The 19,650-nt window shown below is 37.7% G+C and overlaps 2 protein-coding genes across 3 annotated transcripts; one reads left to right on the top strand and one right to left on the bottom strand.

Annotated features, from left to right (window-relative positions):
* Window positions 1–3,513: 3,513 nt before the first annotated feature.
* Window positions 3,514–4,729, bottom strand: LOC137747935 (uncharacterized). Its single transcript, XM_068488059.2, has 2 exons — window positions 3,910–4,729; window positions 3,514–3,813 (listed from the first exon to the last, which is right to left on the bottom strand). The coding sequence occupies exons 1-2, from the start codon at window positions 4,508–4,510 to the stop codon at window positions 3,797–3,799; spliced, it is 618 nt and encodes a 205-aa protein (XP_068344160.2). The 5' UTR covers window positions 4,511–4,729; the 3' UTR covers window positions 3,514–3,796.
* Window positions 4,730–14,033: 9,304 nt separating this feature from the next.
* LOC137716036 (uncharacterized) lies at window positions 14,034–19,123 on the top strand. Of its 2 annotated transcripts, XM_068455425.2 has the most exons (5): window positions 14,034–14,509; window positions 14,647–14,840; window positions 14,945–15,254; window positions 17,561–17,650; window positions 18,402–19,123. In XM_068455425.2, exons 1-5 carry the CDS (start codon window positions 14,414–14,416, stop codon window positions 18,435–18,437), a joined length of 726 nt encoding a protein of 241 aa, XP_068311526.2. In that variant the 5' UTR covers window positions 14,034–14,413; the 3' UTR covers window positions 18,438–19,123. The 2 variants fall into 2 exon arrangements, with proteins under 2 accessions (XP_068311526.2, XP_088548014.1); XM_088691888.1 differs by lacking the exon at window positions 17,561–17,650 and having other exon boundaries at window positions 14,072–14,509.
* Window positions 19,124–19,650: the final 527 nt, after the last annotated feature.

Genomic DNA, 19,650 nt, shown 5'->3' with positions numbered 1-19,650 from the left:
CCGGCCCTTTGTGTTCAAGAGAGAGAGCTTTTCTTTTTCTCTTTTGTTGTTTTAGAACACATCAAAAACCCTAATGAATCTTTCACTATAATGTTCCTTTTATTACATAAAGAAACAAGTCAACAATTGACCTTCTTTCTCCCTCTCTTTGGCCGGCCATATGTGTTTGGTTTGGGCTTTGGGCTTTTAATTATTTCAAGTCATCCAATGCTTGAATAAAAGCCCAATGGGTTTTGGCCCAATGGGCCTAATTAAACCCGAACGTTTCTATAAGCCCAAAACGATCTTTATCGCTTTTATGATTTCTTTAGACTTTCTAAATTAATCAAAACACTTAATTAATCCAATTAATTATTTCCTTCATCCATTAGTTACTCACTACAAGAGTGTATTGGTGAACAATCTTTTAGGTTCTAATTAGCAAGGCAGTGAGGTGATTGGCACCAATCCAATTGATTATCCAATCACTTAGTGAATTAAAACTTACTTTTAATTCACCTTCCTTTTGATGACTACATTTAATTATCTAGAAGAACTCACAAGCCATGAGTGACATCTAACCATATATCATGGCTACCCAAGCTAATGTAGAAGTTTATTCGGAGAACCTATTCAGTTGGAATTACAATGTAATTCGATCCTTCTCTAAAACAATACTCTCAATCACATCACTAGGGTATGGATTTATAATGTCAAACCCCTAATGTGATTATTCCTTCTTATACGATTCAATTGAGACGTATATGAACGCTTTCCTTTATTACGCTCGATACTTCGGCCGAAGATTCCCGAATCATATCTTAGAGTATTCATCCTTTCTTATCGAGGATTAGAGATTCCTTGTTGCGCATTCACTTGCCTTCATGGCTAAGTGGCTTAACCCCAACGATGCCTTGGACACTCGCGTATGGAATGACTTTAACATAATCAAAGATTAAGTACTTAACCACAAGACAACGACGATGCCTCAGGTCAAAGGATTACTTACATTATTCCAACCATTAGAGTTACTTGCTTGACATGTGAGTAGACCTCCATGCAAGTACTCTCGTTCGATTGTGTTCAGTGAACTCATTCCCTTAATGAGCACCTACATGCTTGTCTTAGTGTCGCTACACGAATGGGATGAGACTTTCCATCCTTCCAATTGAAGCAGACATAGTATGTACCGGTCTATGGATTGTCAGTATCCCTCCGACAATCCTTATGACCAAGAACCTTTTTGGACATGATGGTTATGAGAAGAAGGTCTCTGTAATCTAACATCATTAGGTTACTTCTTCCATCGATCCATTGTCCATGGATTCACTATTTAGGACATATTTTGTTCATTGAGATAGTCCTAATTAGTATCTTTGCCTTCCGATGTATAAGAGTCATATATACATCAATTCATTGTCCTGAAAGGTTTCTTCCAAAGATTGACTTTCAGGGCATATTTCCAACAATCTCCCACTTGCACTAAAGTCAATCACTAGTGTATCTTATACATGCTAGTTGAGTGAGCTTATGCTCGTAGGTTAACTTGGTTATGTATTAATCACCTTTTAATTTAAAAGGGATTTACTTATCAAATGTTTCTAAAACATTTTGATGATGTCTCTTTCTTGTGTTCGAATACTTTGATGAGACCTTGATTCCATGGCTTGAGCTATCGCCCCATTACGTCGTAGTATCCTACTAACGACCTTATGGTTTGGATTCAATCATTGGTTCTAAAAGAACCCCTTCCTTTCAAAACACCTTTTGAAGCAGTTTCTAAAACAATATATCGACATATATTTTGTTTGTATACTTTATACAAACTTTGCTCCAACCTTGAGACCATTGTAGTACGATACTAACAATACATTCATATGATTAGTACTTCATCCATTATGAAGTTCCATTTGTTAAAATGGGTTATTTTCACTTTGGTTCGTAACCTAAGTGAATGCACGCTTCCAAAGTCCCACTCTGATGTTCCTTTCTTAAAGGCAATAATACTCTATCAGTTGCTTTGGTTCTGATCCTGGGATATAGTAATATCTTAAAGTGATAACCCATGGTTTTTCACTTTTGGATATCTACTCACAAGTCCATACATGTGTCCCTTTTTGTGATTTTATGACACATTCATTATAAGGGTTATGAAAGTGATTTTCTATCATATAGTAAAATGCTTTCTTAAATCTTCAACATTTGAGATTTAATTTCCCCATATAACTTCCTTGAGATAGCCTTTGTTATATCAATAAGTCCAATTCAAGTCTATACTTAAAATTAACCGTGTCATGTCTTGTCATTTTTCGAGTAACATCTAGGTTTGATCAAGTCTATCAAATAGACTTCATTCATATCTTGTTGCTCAAATTATGACATCACTCCCATTGGGCTTGTTGTAACTTAGCATTCATTCAAAACTTAACACTTAAATTTTTCTTGATTTGAATGCATATTGCTCCCACTAACTTGTTTTGGATCTATTGACAATCATTGAGATCTATTAGCTTATTAATGATGTCTCAACAATTTTGAGACTATCAACAATACTAGCTAACACAAGTTTTTTAAATGAATCATTTAAATGGTGTCATACACCATTCTTCAAGTTTTAGTCATACTAAGACTTTAATGTAGTCATATAAGAATTATCCAAGTCTTTAGTGAAAGCAAGGCTTCTACTAAGGATATAGAAACTCAACCATTCCTTCTAGGTGGTTGATATAATTCTTTATCAAAAAAAAAACTACATGGAGCGTTATAGTTACATAAGGTGACGAATTCGGATTGTCTTGTTGTTAAACTATATGTTGTGACTCATTTTGAAACTATTCCCTTTTGTTTCATCAACTTGTCCATATGCTTTGTAATTTAGCTTGTTCTCATAAAAGAGAATGATGGACAACTCCCAACATATAACCATTTTATGCTAGGTTGACGAAACCTACATTCAAAGACTATTCTTTAGAATGTTACACAACATAGAATATTAATGTTTTGTAGAGCTTGAGTCTTTTAACATTTAAAATTATAAACTCTCAATAATAGTCAAGTACTATTATTATTTAGACAACTATAAACCAATCATATTCAAGTTTATATCCAATTTCTCACCTCCCACTATTTCTCATGACTTTAATGAGAAATCATTTCATACATTCAAAAATTGTATAAACGTGGAGTATACGGGTTGAGGACATTGTGTAGTAGCTTTAAAACCTTTCAAGCTCATTTGTTTCACTCTTCACTAAGTTGATGTCTTGTTATTAAGTGACTAAAACCTTTAAACATTTTATTGATTTAGACACTTAAATTTTTGGTTTAAACACACTTGACATTTTAAAACAATTTTAAGAATGTCCAATTAATTGTTCAAAACTACTAATTGAATCAAGAGTGATCTTGATTATTGTGGTTTAAGTGATAACCATATAAGAAACGTTTTTCTTATTTCTAATATCATTATTATCATGTATCTCATCTAGGATACAACAAGACAATCTTCAATTCATAACATTACTTTTAAGGAAATATTTTAGAAGGCATTCGTCACATTACATTAATATGATAACACAAACATTCACAATGTTTAACTTAAAAGGAATTATCTCTAAACATTTAGAGACTTATTTAAGTACCTTCAAACATTTAGGCATTAATAGTGGTCTTCCATCATATGAAGCCACATAATAAGTTCTTAACACAATAAGAAAGTTTAAAGACAATCTTTAAATGCCTAAACAAACTTCCCAAGTAGTAAGCAAAAACATGGTGACCGAACCCTTCTCCACTCTTTTATTTGCTTGTTCCTCTTCTACTTAGCTCCTCCACCTATATACAATTATATAAGTGATTAGCACTTTATATCAAATATAAATATTTAGAAGATCTAACAATTAGAATTGAAGATAAGAACATAAACCATACCTTGTGGCTTGTCCTTAAGAGTTGCAAGGTATAACCTGCAATTCCTCTTCCAATGTCCCTCCTTTCCACAGTGGTGGCAAGCCCCCTTGGGCTCCATTGCCTTCTTTTTCTTCACTCCCCCTTTCGGCTTAAGAGTGGGTGACTTCTTCTCCTTCCCTTTGCCTTTGCCTTGCGGCTTAGACTTGGAAGAGGATGGCTTGTTGTAGGCTACTGCAGAAGTCCCTACAACGTTCTCTTTCATCATAGTTTTCTCAGCAGTTACTAACATGTTTAGTAACTCAGAGAGAGTATGATCCATCTTATTCATGTTGTAGTTCATTACGAACTGCGAAAATGAATCAGGAAGAGAAGCCAATATAAAGTCCTGGGCCAATTCCCAGTCAAGTGGAGTACCTAGGTTCTCCAGTTGTTCTATGAATCCTATCATCTTCAGTACATGTTGATGCACTGGAGCCCCTTTGACCATCTTGGTCTTCACAAGTTCACAAACAGTGTTAAAGCGACGGTTGCGCGTCCCTTCACCATATAACTCCGTAAGATGAAGTATTATGGAAAATGCACTGTCCATGCCCTCGTGCTGTCTCTGTAGCTCCTCATTCATGGAAGCCAACAGATAGCACTTGGCTTGTGTATCATCCTCAACATGCTTGTCATACTTAGCACGTTCATCCTCTGTGGCTTCAGGGCCAAGAGGTATGTCAGGAAGAGGCTTATCAAGTACGTAAATAATCTTCTCCAATGTTAGGAGAATCTTGACATTACGATACCATGATGGGAAATTGTGCCCCTCTAGGCAATGTTTGTCGAGTATTTTCGCGAATGTGCTTCCAACCATATCTAAATACATAAACAATAACATATATTAGTTTGATTGTTGATTAAGTCACACGATTCGGGTCTTTGAACCGAATGACACCACCCACCATTTTTGGCAAATTCCATATCCCTCAAATAGAATCCGAGAGTTATGTTGAACTCTTAGCGGGGTATGGGAGACTCACCATTACCAAGCCCACCTCAGAATTATATCATGTTGGCTAGCAAAAATAATGATGAGAGAATAACACTTTATTCATTTACAACTCTTGTAATTACCCATCTAGTTTGGCCTCTAGAGAATGAATGCCTCAAAATTATATCATGTTGGCACCATTGCACTTAGTTAAGTTATTCCCACCATGCTTAGTTTATGTAGAGGTTCAAGCACAACCTCAGAATTATATCATGTTGGTCATACTCGTTGTCTACACTCACCTCATCATATGTTTATGGACTCCTCCTGGATGTAAGCCCATACTTTGTACTTCCCCATTATAGGGTGAAGCCGGTGCATGAGTCACAAACGATTGGAGCCCACCACGGTGGAAGGCCTACGAAGAAATGTTCAAAACATCTCTCGTTTATCAACTTAATATTCTTTGTTGGTTGAGGGATTTTAAGGTCTCATCAATTTTATTTATTTAAACATATTCAAATAAATTGTCCTATTACAACTACTAGTCCAAAGTTAATGAAATTAGTAGCATATGATATCCCCACTATTCGTTTTCATAAAACAAATCAATATCAAAACATTTTTCAAAATATTGGAGATATATATAACTACTAATTGAAATCATTATAGTTTAGTAGCGTATGATACTCCCACTATTTGTTTTGAGAAAAACAAATCAATATCAAAAACGAATTTTTCAAATATTGGAAGTAACTACTACTACTACGGTTTTTGCAATCCTTTGAAATTGGACTTTATAGTTATCTTAGGCTCTTGGATGACCATGGACTTATTGGGTTATTGCAACAACGAGCCAACATTGTTGAATAAGATCTCGGGGAGGTTGTGTCATTTTAATTACGTGTTTTTCAATTCAATTAAAACATTTTTGATTGAGCCATTAGAAATGAAAGACAATGATTCATTGCTAATTAGGGCGTTGGACCCATTTAATCCTTTTATCTCATGTCAAAACCCTCTTTTAAATATGTCTCCTTACCAATAGTTAAAGAAACTCTAGTCTAGTACTAGAGGGAATCAACTAACTAAAAGAGATTAAGAAGTAATAAGAATTACAAACCGATTTGTACAAATTCCTACAAATTACACATACTAAGAGGGAGAGATAGATTAATGTCGAAACGTGACAAGGTCCAATTGAAACAGTAATTAAAACACATTCCCAAGGTTCAAACAATTTGATTTTAGCGCCTTATCTCATAGCTCAATTATCGTTTAAGGCATAAGTCCATAGTCACCCATTTTCTAACTACTTAATCATATTAAATAATCAAATGGAATGCAACATATAAACAATTAGATTTAGTGCATATGGGCATAATTCAATGATGAGTTTAAACATTAAACAAAATTAAAATCAAACATTTCAATTTTTAAATAGTAGGGGTCTAAATGCAAATATGAAAAAGTTAGGGGTCAAACCATAAATACTAAAAGTAATACCAAACTTTTCATGATTACAAAAGGACCCTCAAGTGGGAAAACCACTTGAGTTGGCCGGCCAAATGAAGGGGGAAATGGGTAGGTCTCACCCACCTTGCATTATTTCAACATAAAGAAGAAAAAGAATTCAAATTATGCTTGCACTTGATTTTGCTTTAAGAAAATTAGGGAAAAAGTTTTAAAATATCCTAAAGAAGTCTAGGATTGAAAAAACCTTTTGTAATAAATATTGATGATAAGAATATCATCCAAATCCATAAAACAATTTATGAACTTAAATAAAACTATTTTCAAAAAACAAAACCATGAACACCAAGAACATAATCAAGAACTTCAAGAACACATTTTTCTAGCTTCAAAGTGTGTGTGTGAGGTTCAAAACAAAACACAAACACATAGCCAAAAAATCCCCTTTTTGCCGTGCCCTCCCTATGATTCATAACCCCAAAAAATTGTTCTAAACTCACTCTTCATTCATGCATCCAAAACACATTTTGCATACATATCTTTTCAACTATTGATTCACAATTTTTCAACATTTGAAAAAACAAAAGATAAACATACTTTGAATGAAGAACTAATATGTCAAACATAAAATTAATACCCATATGCATAAAATCCAAAAGGACACATCAAATATAAACCTTTGGCTCATGATACCACTTGAAGGGAAATCTATGAGATTCATGTGGGATTTCTAGTGACTAGCATGCATATACAATTCAAAATTTATATACGAAAGCAACGGAAGCATGTCATACATTTTATCAAAGCTATAGTCATGCAAATCCCCTTCAAGATGCATAGGTTTATATAAGATGCATCAAAACAAAATTTATAAGAAGAACAAACTAGAGGTTTAGTTTTATACCTCTTGATCTAGATCTTAGACCAAGGATGGACCACCTCCAAGATCTTTGCTCCTCAAACTCCTTGAGCCTAGCCTCCCTCCTTGCTTCCTCCACTTTGTATAGTAAGTGCTCCTAGGTTCTCTTCAAGTTTCCAAAGATATGAAAACCTCTAAAGATCCTCACCCACTTTGTAATGAGAAAGATGAAGGAATAACCAAAAGGGTGTATAGATGATTAGTTAAATCACCCCCTTGGTGGCCGGCCCTTTGTGTTCAAGAGAGAGAGCTTTTCTTTTTCTCTTTTGTTGTTTTAGAACACATCAAAAACCCTAATGAATCTTTCACTATAATGTTCCTTTTATTACATAAAGAAACAAGTCAACAATTGACCTTCTCTCTCCCTCTCTTTGGCCGGCCATATGTGTTTGGTTTGGGCTTTGGGCTTTTAATTATTTCAAGTCATCCAATGCTTGAATAAAAGCCCAATGGGTTTTGGCCCAATGGGCCTAATTAAACCCGAACGTTTCTATAAGCCCAAAACGATCTTTATCGCTTTTATGATTTCTTTAGACTTTCTAAATTAATCAAAACACTTAATTAATCCAATTAATTATTTCCTTCATCCATTAGTTACTCACTACAAGAGTGTATTGGTGAACAATCTTTTAGGTTCTAATTAGCAAGGCAGTGAGGTGATTGGCACCAATCCAATTGATTATCCAATCACTTAGTGAATTAAAACTTACTTTTAATTCACCTTCCTTTTGATGACTACATTTAATTATCTAGAAGAACTCACAAGCCATGAGTGACATCTAACCATATATCATGGCTACCCAAGCTAATGTAGAAGTTTATTCGGAGAACCTATTCAGTTGGAATTACAATGTAATTCGATCTTTCTCTAAAACAATACTCTCAATCACATCACTAGGGTATGGATTTATAATGTCAAACCCCTAATGTGATTATTCCTTCTTATACGATTCAATTGAGACGTATAGGAACGCTTTCCTTTATTACGCTCGATACTTCGGCCGAAGATTCCCGAATCATATCTTAGAGTATTCATCCTTTCTTATCGAGGATTAGAGATTCCTTGTTGCGCATTCACTTGCCTTCATGGCTAAGTGGCTTAACCCCAACGATGCCTTGGACACTCGCGTATGGAATGACTTTAACATAATCAAAGATTAAGTACTTAACCACAAGACAACGACGATGCCTCAGGTCAAAGGATTACTTACATTATTCCAACCATTAGAGTTACTTGCTTGACATGTGAGTAGACCTCCATGCAAGTACTCTCGTTCGATTGTGTTCAGTGAACTCATTCCCTTAATGAGCACCTACATGCTTGTCTTAGTGTCGCTACACGAATGGGATGAGACTTTCCATCATTCCAATTGAAGCAGACATAGTATGTACCGGTCTATGGATTGTCAGTATCCCTCCGACAATCCTTATGACCAAGAACCTTTTTGGACATGATGGTTATGAGAAGAAGGTCTCTGTAATCTAACATCATTAGGTTACTTCTTCCATCGATCCATTGTCCATGGATTCACTATTTAGGACATATTTTGTTCATTGAGATAGTCCTAATTAGTATCTTTGCCTTCCGATGTATAAGAGTCATATATACATCAATTCATTAGTATCTTTGCCTTCTCTAAACACTTTCTTTCTCAAATTTTAACTTTGGCATCGAAGATTCTTCGGCCAAAGCCTCCCCTATTCATCGTGGGCGCATGAGGCTTTTGGCCTTGATCTTAGGTGTTATTATTTTGCAAGTGCATTTTCATCAAATGAGAAGAAGACGAAAATTTGCATCCATAAATTGGTGCTTTCATTGAGAGTTTAATTCATACGCTCGAAGAAGACTCTTGCATTCAAAGTTTCTCGTTTCTCGTTCGTTCGCAAATTTTTCATACTTTCTTATTCCTAGAATTTTTTAATTCTTTGAATAGAGGTGAGAAAAAAATACAATGATGGGAAATTTGGAAACCACGACAAACGGAACTTCCTACATTCAAAGATCCAGATCGAATGATGAAGGACGAGACGTAGCCTTACCATGAAGATCCACAAGGCTCAATACAATGGCAAGAGGAGCAACTTTGCCACCAAGGAGCACCACTACTATAACAACTACGGGGACCACCATAGCAGTGGGGAATGGGTCAGCTTCATGGTAGCAAACCCACGTTGAGAAGGGGTTAGCGAGGCAGCCACTAGCCTAGGCCCACGCCACTTTGCAGCAGCAAGCCTAGGCGCTAGAAGCAGCCTAAGCCACTACCCCAATAACGCAGGCCCAAGCCTCATCCACTTAACGCACGCCCCAATCTGCAGCCCACGTTGTAGGGCAGCTGAGCCAAACCCAAGCCACTACCTTATCAGCGTAAGCCTAAGCAGCTGTGGCAGGAGAAACAGCCCAGCGCTTATGGGCCTAAGGCCAGCTCGAGCCTAGCGCCCTCCCAAACAAAGCATAAGCCCAATGCCCACCCGCACCGTACACAGAGCAATCCACGCTAGCGACCCGACTAGACCCAACAATCCGACCGTCTCCCACAATCTAATCTGAGGCCTAGCCCACTCCCGTGGCCTTCCAAGCAATTACAATCGACCCAAGGCCAGTTCAACAGTCTCGGCTTTAGATTTATGGACCTACAATTGAACCAGCGGTATTTTTACCTCATTTCTCCATAGATTTGACATATCCCAACTCAAATTTCACGCCCATAATCCATTACACTTCCACTACTCAAAGAGACGCATGCCGTCTGAACTCTTCCAACCCAAATGTCGAACGACACTTGTCTCAATAAGTTATAAAGTTGAAAAGCGCCATTGTGCAGCAGACGACCTTGGTGAATCAGCTCTTTTAGCATACTAAGATACAGCGTGCCCCAGATGAGGTGTTCTGAAATAAGACAAGGACAAACGACGAACCTTTCCAGCTGTGTCTCAGCAAGTAGCCATTCGACTAGTCACTAACCGAACGTTTTGGTAATGTACACTCCCGACTAGGCCCCTAAGATAGCATATACTCTCGTCTTAGTGTGTGGAAGAGCGTGCACTCTCGATTAGGCCCACGAACGAGAATACATTCACGATTGAGGCCATACTCCAATAATCAACATGAGTAACCTTCCAAGTGAAGTGTTTATTCACGGCTAGGCCCGCAAAGAGCATCATCCATCTTACATCGGAGTAGGCAGTAAGACGGATAGAGAAAAAAGTCACTCAATCTGGCTCAAGTTTAACGTTCCACATACACTGCAGCCACAACATAAATGAGCCGAACACATGGAATAGCAGCCTAAACCAATAGTTCATGATTGGGGGCAGCCGAGAGCTCTGCTACCCCAACAAAGGCAAATTTAGGAAGAAGTAGAGAGACGGATGACCGTACGATTGCGTGATTTTTAATGAAGCTACTGACGAGACATGACCAATATAAACGGGTTACCTTTCATTGATAAGATCAAGCAGACGGGATTATCCCATATAGATTGTCGAATACAAATATTACTTCTGTTTTGACAAACGTAGTAGCTCAGCCTAATGGCTCGCCGATGGCAAACGAGTACTAGAAGGATGCACTAGCCCAACTACCAAAAATCGGGGGCATGGCTCGTCTAGTAGCCGAGCATCACGGACCTAGTGGTCCAATTCCTCCTACTATGCACAACCTGGCCTAAACCAACCCCAGCTCTGCGCTCACAACTGTGCTTACCTGCTCCACGGCTTCCGGCAACCCTTGATATGTCACCGTTACTTCTAATTGTGCCGATCTTACACCACGGCTCTTAGCCGTGCCAATCTTGCCATGTGGCTCGCGCCGACCAAGCCCATGATACTCTAAACTTCAAAGTGTCAAATGACGGAGCAGAAGACAAGGCTTTATTAGCAGCCTCTGCTAACGAAAAACTTAGCGGTGATGAAGCTTGCAATCCATTCAAATTCTCAGCTGATCACCAATCAAGCCTCAAAAGGGCACACGACGAAACATCTAATGATGGCACAATACTTGAAGAAAGTCTGGGAGCAGCTCACCGCGCTTCCCACGTACATCTTTACACGGGTTCCACAAGGAGTTTGAAGTCTCAAGCAGATCGCCGAACAAGACCTTACAGGTTGAGGATTATTTCAGTTGTTTAGCAGTCCAATTTTCCTCAAATACGCTTACAACAACGATTTTCATGCTTTCCAGTGCGAGATGGTAAACTAATTCCCCAACACCCCTAAGGGTCTGCTCTCTAGTGCGAAAGGATAAACCAATTGTTCCCCAGTACGAGAGGGTAAACTAATTCCTTGACACCCATATGGGTCTGCTCTCTTGTGCAATAGGATAAACTAATTGCTTTCCAGTGTGAGATGATAAACTAATTGTTCTCCAGTGCGAGAGGGTAAACCAATTCCTCGACACCCATATGGGTCTGCTCTCCAATGCAAGAGGTTAAACTAATTACTCTCCAGTGCAAGAGGTTAAACTAATTGCTCTCCAGTGCGAAATGGTAAACCAATTCCCCAAAAAAGATTGAATACTTGAAGACCAGCTAAGCAGCAAATGGTCAGGGGGTAACAACCACTTTGCACTCAACAATTTGCTCATCCGACACTTCATTTTCAGCAACTCTGATCTTGGCAGCTCCATCTTTTATTGCTCCATCTACGACAGCTGAAAAATCAAACTCAAGCAGTTTCCTCATTTTTGGCAAGCAACCCAGACGTGGTAGCCCAAACCATGGCATATGCCACGTCATTTCCTCAGCCCATGCTGAGCCAGCCTTTGGCTTCAGTCAAGATGAGCAGCACAAGTTATGGCCCCTGTCACACCACATCTTCGACCTATTCCAAGCCGACTCCTGGACTCTGCCAGCCAATGTGCCATACCACCCCGATGACTGCCCCGTAGCAGCACCACTCAAGAAGAAAACAAAGGAAATTAAGTTTTTCTTACATCGGTGCAGCACAGAGAAGATAAAGAAATCAACGAAAGATGGTTCTTTGCACGAGCAAGCAAAGAAGAGTGCTAGAGGAGGGGGAACAAATATCCTCTAGCTTTCTCTCTTTCTTGTAGGGATAACTAATTGCCCTCCAAAGTTGATTTAATCATTTGCTTAAGGTAGGCTTAAATAGGCTTTGGAGGCAATGTATTCCCCTTTGCTAGAAAAATCGAATTCCAAGTTCAAGTGGGAATCTGCATCAAAGTTGGAGATCTTTACACCTATTGCCCTTTCCTGCGAGCAGCCCAGCAGGTGTGGGGGCATTTGTGGAGCTAAAAATAATCAAGCAAATTATGGAGGCAACACGTGTACTTTAGGGATAAAAAGACAAAATTACCCTCAAGGCACACCGGGATTCCTACGCGCATGCAACAGACAATAACGGCTCAATCAAGGAAGAGTCAAAAGTGATCAAAATAATATTTATTCAAAACCCTCTCATCACTCCTCATCAAATCCTCATCCACAAGGTAACTCCCAATTATTCTTTTCAAATTGGGATTAATTACCAAATTAATTGCAAGATATTATTTCTCCAAATAGAGTCGGCAACACCCCTATATATAGCTCCATCTTCACACCAAAATGCGAGGCCATTCTCTCCCTAAAATTCTTTAAACACTTTATCTCTCAAATTCTAACTTTGGCATTGGGGATTCTTCCGCCAAAGCCCCCCATTCATTGTGGACGCGTGAGGCTCTTAGCCTTGATCTTAGGTTATTATTTTGCAGATGCATTTTCGTCAAAGGAGAAGAAGGCGAAAATTTGCATCCACAGGTTTGTTGGTGCTACTTCTGGTGGTGGTGAATTTGCTTGTTTGGCTTCAAGTGGTGGTGGTTTCATTGTTGCAGCTTCAAACAATTTACTGCTACAGCTTCAGGCGGTGGTGGATTTTCTAGTACAACTTCAAGTGGTGGTGGTTTCGCTGGTGCAGCTACAGGCGGAAATGGGGTTTAGTGGTGGACTCCCTGATACTGGTAGTCTTTTCTCTTTTTTTTTTTTTCAATTTTTTTTCAAATTTTCTGGTACATCTTTAAGCGGTGGTGGTAAATAAGTTTTACTTATTTGTTTATTTTTACAGTATACTAAAGAGTGAGATTAAACAATTATAAAATACATTAAAAATAAAAGTATCAAGTAATTTAAAAATACCAAACACATTAAAAAAAATTATAATAATTAATTTACAGGTGCAAAAAATTGTGAAAAAAATATGCAAAGGCTCAGGATTGCATCATCTACGCTATGAGTATAAGTCCATCATTATTTGAATTTTTAAAACCATACAAACCTTAGGGAGTTCTAAATAAATAAAATTCTTACTCATTAATGTACATGTTTAGAAAATGTGAAAGCATATATAAATGTGTAAGGTTTCTCAACTTTGAAATACAACTTCCTTCATTTTGCATATCCTTAACATTTGATATTTTATAGTAATGTACTAATGGTTTTTTCGTTAGGCTCTTATTTTGAATTATGTAATACTTGAAAGACAAGTGTTTTTTTTTTTTTAAATATTTATGTGACAATGTGGTATGCATATACTAATTTAGTGTTATGTTATATATACATATATATATATTTTTTTTTGTCAAATTATGTTTTTCATTTTCATTATTTATTGATTTAAAAAAAAAATTTAACGGACATGTTTACTTTAACACATGTTATACAACACGATATCAGATATGATACGAAAACGATACGAACACAAAAAACATGACACGAATGCTAGATCTATCTAGCTAACGGTCAAATGAGTATCCAACATTGTAAATTGGTAAAAATACATGCTTGTAGAGGAAAGTAAGTTGTGTTCTTACCAATTGCCAAAGCCTTAGCCAAGACGAGGGGAAAATGAGAAGAAAGTGAAGGGGAAAGAAAGAAAGAAACTGAGAAAATTAGCAAAAGTTAGTTTAACAAGGACGAGGAGGAGGAGGAGGAGGAGGAAGATGAAGAGATGAGTTGGCCTCAAACTGCGAGGCAAATGGCAAATCAGACCGACCCTAAAAGACCCCTAAATCAATTCACATTTGAAATTTGGTATTACGACAGGCTTTGTGAATCATAACTAGAAGAAGAACCAGTGAAAGAAGGAAAGAAGGAAGAAGAAGATTTGAGAGAGAGAGAGAGAGGCGGAGGGTGGGACCGGTGTAGGGGGATAGGGGGTAGGAGGAGTTTATGATGCTTTGCGAATCATTGCGTGATCGAATACAGCCATGGCTTCGTGATTACGATAGGCTTCAATCATTGGCCGTCATTCTCCTCTACATTCAGGTTCCTCTCCTTTCCTTTCCTTTCATTTCCTTTCGCTTCATCTTCGTTTCAATTACAAAACCAAATCAATACGAATGAATGATTGATTCATATAACATGTTAAAGATCGATCCTTTGATGTACGTATGTATGTATAGATTGGGTGCGCATTGGTGGGATCGCTTGGTGCACTGTACACCGGGGTTTTGCTGATAAATCTGGCCATTGCATTGTTCGCCCTCGTCGCAATCGAGAGCAGCAGTCAGAGCCTCGGCCGCACATACGCCGTCCTTCTCGTCTGCGCCATTTTCCTCGATGTCATCTGGTTCATTCTCTTCACTCACGAAATCTGGTAACATTTTCCATTTTTTCCATTTTGCATTTTAATGTATGTATATGTATATATATGTATGCTTGCTTCTGATGCTTTTATGTTTGTAACTTTGTGTTCTGCAGGAACCTTTCTCGTGGAAGTGGGAGTAATACAACTTTGTACATCTTCTCTGTAAAGCTCACTCTGGCCATGCAAATTATCGGCTTTTCCATCAGGTTATCCTCCTCCTTGTTATGGATTCAGATCTACAGGTTGGGCCTTTCCTATGTAGACACTAGTGCAACTCCTAGAGAAGCCGATTTTGATTTAAGAAATAGTTTCTTGAGTCCTACTACCCCCGTTGTACCCAGACAAACTTCAGATTCTAGTGATGCTATAGGAGGCGCTATCTATGACCCCGCGTATTACTCCTCACTCTTTGAAGATGGTCAGGTTTGTCTTCTCTCTCTCTCTCTTACATTACATGCCTGCTCAAATTTTCATTTTCCTTGTTCTTCTCTTGCATCTACAATTGCAATATGTTATCACCTCACTTTGTTTGCATCAGTAACGATTAACAAACTTACTATGGAGCAACTTCATCTTCTTTTGTATTTCTGTTTGTACAAATTGTATAGCTTCACCCACTGATCTGTTTAAAATCTCATTTAATCCATGTTTCCTTAAGTCATGGATGTTAAAAGTTGGTGAAGTTAGTGACATACAATTATATGAGAACCAAGAAGTTAGAGTATACAATTGCAGGACAAAAGTTAGTGAAGTTAGTGACATACAATTAATCTCTTTTAATTTCTTTGGTGAGAAGTGCAGTTTTAAAACCCTAATATTTGGGATTCACAATAAGAGTAGGGGAGGGACACGAGAGAATGGGTATAATGAAGGAATGTAGACATTGGCCCACTTGAGGTTGTCAAAATTTACTAGGCAAGATTCTATGAATAGCTACCTACAAGACAACTATAAAGTATTTTTTAAAGATTAATGAGTCTCACTCTTCCAAGGAAACTATAACAATCAAGTATATGTATAGCTTCAAAAAAGTGTGATGTAGAAGGTAGCTGGAGCACTAAGAGTTCAAGGGTTGCAATGTATCATGTATGTAACTTGGTCTGTGATATATAGATGACCATTAAAGTCCTCTTGGAGGCAAGAATATTCATAAGAGGACATGAGATCGCATATCATGAACAACAACGCTATCCTTGATATTTGTGATTTGTGAATTTCGTATCCAACTTGGTTAAGGAATGAAATTCTAATTAGGCTTCCTTGAAAAGAGACGTAACGTGTCTGTTCTGGACGTAACTCTGGGAAAGTTTTCTGCTCTGTTAACATTTGCATTCTAGGAGAGGGGGCTGAAAGTTTGATATCAATTGTTCTAAGTGGGTCTGGACAACCATGCATGTTGGTCTTGAATTTTCCAGTGGAACTAACGCCACTGGTGACCCAAAACATTTTCTTTAAATAAGTAAAGGTCCTATGCATCAAAGGAATCATGCAAGATTTTTCTTGGACTTGGATACTAGTTGGATGGTGGGCTAGGCAAGATTTGAGAATTGATGATCTTGCTGTTCTACCCCGGAAAACCCTTTCTAAAACTGGCCTTGATCATTAAGTCACTATGGTGTCCACAAGAAGGGTCTTTTGTGACTGTTTGTGTGGCAATTGAAGAAGAGGGGTTCTGTGCAATTTGTTCACTCCTCCACTTCGATCTGAGTTCATCATGGCGGCATGCAATCACATAAATGTAGACTTTACCATAGAATATTGAAAGATGCAAGGAATAAAAGACACGAACTCTGCAAATACTTTCGTGTCTATCCATCCAATGAATGAATATGTTTTTAATACAAGTTTTGTTGTAGTATAATTTTTGTTGACTGTACTTTGTTCATCATGATTTAAGCATAGAACATATTGATTTGAAATACTATGGCGCATTTGACGATGTAAGAAGGTTTTTATTCAGATCCTTGTTTGGGATGTGAGAATGTTTTCCTCCACTTCCGATTTTTATTTGTTTATTTCATTGGGGGTGTTGGGGAAGGGGGGACATCATGACTACCACTTCTTTTTCCAGCTTTGATTCTCGTTTACATATAATTATTACAAAATATACAATAATGGTCATAATAGTCTAAAAGGAAGGAGGTTGTCAAAAACAACCTAACGCAAGATTGTACAAATATGTACATGGAAGAAAACAAGAAAGAAAGCCCGTATGTAAAGTCAAAGGAACAACCATTACGGTGTGTTCCAAGAAATCTCCGGCAGCAAAGCTGATAGGTATATTCAGAAATATAATATGGAAAGGTAATTAGGAAAGGGTAAAGGATTTAATTTGTGTATGAACTTCATTGAGGGTTAACTCAAAGTAATGAGTCTGTTAAGGGGCATTCGACTGAAGTGTCTATGAAATCACATGATAATAAAATGAAAAATGAATGCTAATGTTCTCATAGTGCATCTTGTTATGGTTCTGTGCATGATGGTTTTGAAAGTAATCAACCTGGCGAAAGAATGAAAGTAATATATGGTGTACTATTGCAACATCTAGTTTGGAGAATTACGTTTTGCTATGATGTGAACTACTGAGATATATGTTGGTGTTTGAAATTTGGAACTGCTGATACTTTCTTTTTCTTTAGATATTCATAATACTGTTCTTGTCTGTTAGAACGTAGCAACGACTGTTCGTCAACTGTTACTAAATTGAAACTTCTGTTATTGGTTTCTAGGGAAAATATTGCAGTGGCAACAGATCTACTTCTGATGTCGAATCTTCTAAGGCAAAACCATCTGTAGTCAGATCGTTTCAGTTCGTAGATGTAAGTATCCATGAATATGTTTCTGACCAGTTATATGAAATTTGGTAGCATAACGTGTCTGATGACGCGGGTTGTGATCCCCACTATTATGCCATTTGGTTAATTTATTTGGTATAGCAGATCTCATGGTTTCATTCTTACCCTTTTGTTATCTCCCAGCAACACCAACTGACCAAAACATTCCATTCACATGTTTATCTACATTTAGTATTTGGTTGGGTGGCGTTTTGAGGTTGTTTTCTTGGTTTTGACAGAGAGATTTCTCAGTTGAGAATTTGGATAATTCATTTGTACACCTCTCTACCCAAAATTTGATTGGATGATGATTTGTGGTTGTTATATAACCGTACCCATACTTGTATCATGTGCAAGCATTATAAATCTTGTGTAAAATGATTTTAGTCATCCAGCTGACAAAGGCCTTTTTATTCCCTCATTAGTAGTTATGCTCCTCTGCTGTTTTCTTATTCATTTTCAACAAGATACTCAAAAATTATCTTGGCTCATGCGTTCTTTCGGCCGCCACATTATACTACATATGCCATTTAAGTATTAGTCATGTACAGGGCAGATTGTCATCAGATAGATCTGTGCGTAGTAGAAGAATATATGAATCCATATTGGGGCTGTGACTGTTACCCCACTTTAGGTTAATAGGATTTTCTTTAATTGTAAAAGTCTCTTATGATTATTATTTTATCCAGATGAAACGTCGTTTTTGCTGCTTCTAACTCGATTTGAAACCTTGCAGGAGGAGAAGGCAGCAAGCCAGCCTAGTTCGGTTTAATTTTGAGTGCCATCTGTCTTTTCCTTGTGGATCGACTCCCCTGGGTAGTTGTCTAGAGGATCTTTCATATGATGTAGTCGCTGCGGCCAGATTGTGTTAGGGAGTGGGCCTTGTACAGTCGGATCACATATTATTGCATTTGTATTGGCCGGATGAGGATGGGAACCTGTTGATCAAATCAAAGTATTAAAAGGAGAAGCACATGGTCCGTGTGGTTTGGTTTGGTATGCCAAAAGCTTTTGATAAAGATCCAAGTCCAGTGGTCCATGCGTGTGAGTCGAGTTAGCGTGTCGGCATCACCACGCAGCAATCAGACATGTGGGTGTTAGTTGACAATAGCATTTTGGTTGAGGAACCAAGAGAAGGCAATTGCCTCTTGTTTCCATGACAACATTTGTTCACCCCTTCAATGTAGCTTTGCTTTTTCGTTGAATTTCACACCCCGTACAATGTTATTCACTACGAACTTGCAAGAGTTTTTTTGTTGTTTGTTTGTCCGAAGTAGGCGTGTAGAAGATACTTTTGGATAATTGCAAGCCTCAGAGTATAATTAGGCCATGCAAGGGAGGCAGTTTTGGTGGGCTTTGTTTGTTCTTGCTAAGGAAAAGCCGGTTTCCATGGTCCCTTGCTTTTTGTTGGTATATATAGGTTGAGCAGGATATGAATGAGGAATATATTGATGTAAATAGTGGGTTGAAAGAGAGAGTATTCATGCATTGTTTTGTTGGCTCGGAACAATCGAAAGCCGGCACAGCAGCCAGCTAAGTGCTTCGCTAACTTGGATGCCATGTTTCGAAAGGAAAACACTTTGTTTTAACTAACTTGATTACGTAATTTTTGCTAAAAATAATTGAGTTAATACTTTTCGTCAATTAATTAAGCTCAGCCTCATGCTAAATATTCTCAGACGATATGAGCTTCTTCTGCCTCGATAGAGAAGAATATAAGTAAAGAAATAGGAACGGTAAAAAATAAAATAATTATCATTATTAGGAGTTACTAAGCTTTCAATTGAAACGTCAATGGGGTCACGGCTTAAGCTTTTTTTATTTATTTGTTTATGAAAGGACGTGTCGGGCATTTGAATGATTGTCATTTGTCAACCTTCCCATTTCTCTCTCTAGTACTAATTTTGAATCATAAGTAAATTGAAGCGACAATCCCCAACCATGACCAAACTGGATCGCTCGATTAAAATTTGTGCCATTTTTGG

The sequence above is a fragment of the Pyrus communis genome, chromosome 3 (assembly GCF_041283825.1).
Source record: "Pyrus communis isolate YQ-2024b chromosome 3, ASM4128382v1, whole genome shotgun sequence".
Classification (NCBI taxonomy): domain Eukaryota; kingdom Viridiplantae; phylum Streptophyta; class Magnoliopsida; order Rosales; family Rosaceae; genus Pyrus; species Pyrus communis.
This window is presented reverse-complemented; position numbering and strand designations above follow the sequence as displayed.

Coding starts and splice junctions, on each gene's coding strand:
- LOC137747935 (XM_068488059.2), bottom strand. CDS start 4,510: ATGAATGAGGAGCTACAGAGACAGCACGAGGGCATGGACAGTGCATTT.
- LOC137716036 (XM_068455425.2), top strand. CDS start 14,414: ATGATGCTTTGCGAATCATTGCGTGATCGAATACAGCCATGGCTTCGT. Junction 14,841..14,944: donor CTCTTCACTCACGAAATCTG/GTAACATTTTCC, acceptor TGTGTTCTGCAG/GAACCTTTCTCGTGGAAGTG. Junction 15,255..17,560: donor CACTCTTTGAAGATGGTCAG/GTTTGTCTTCTC, acceptor ATTGGTTTCTAG/GGAAAATATTGCAGTGGCAA.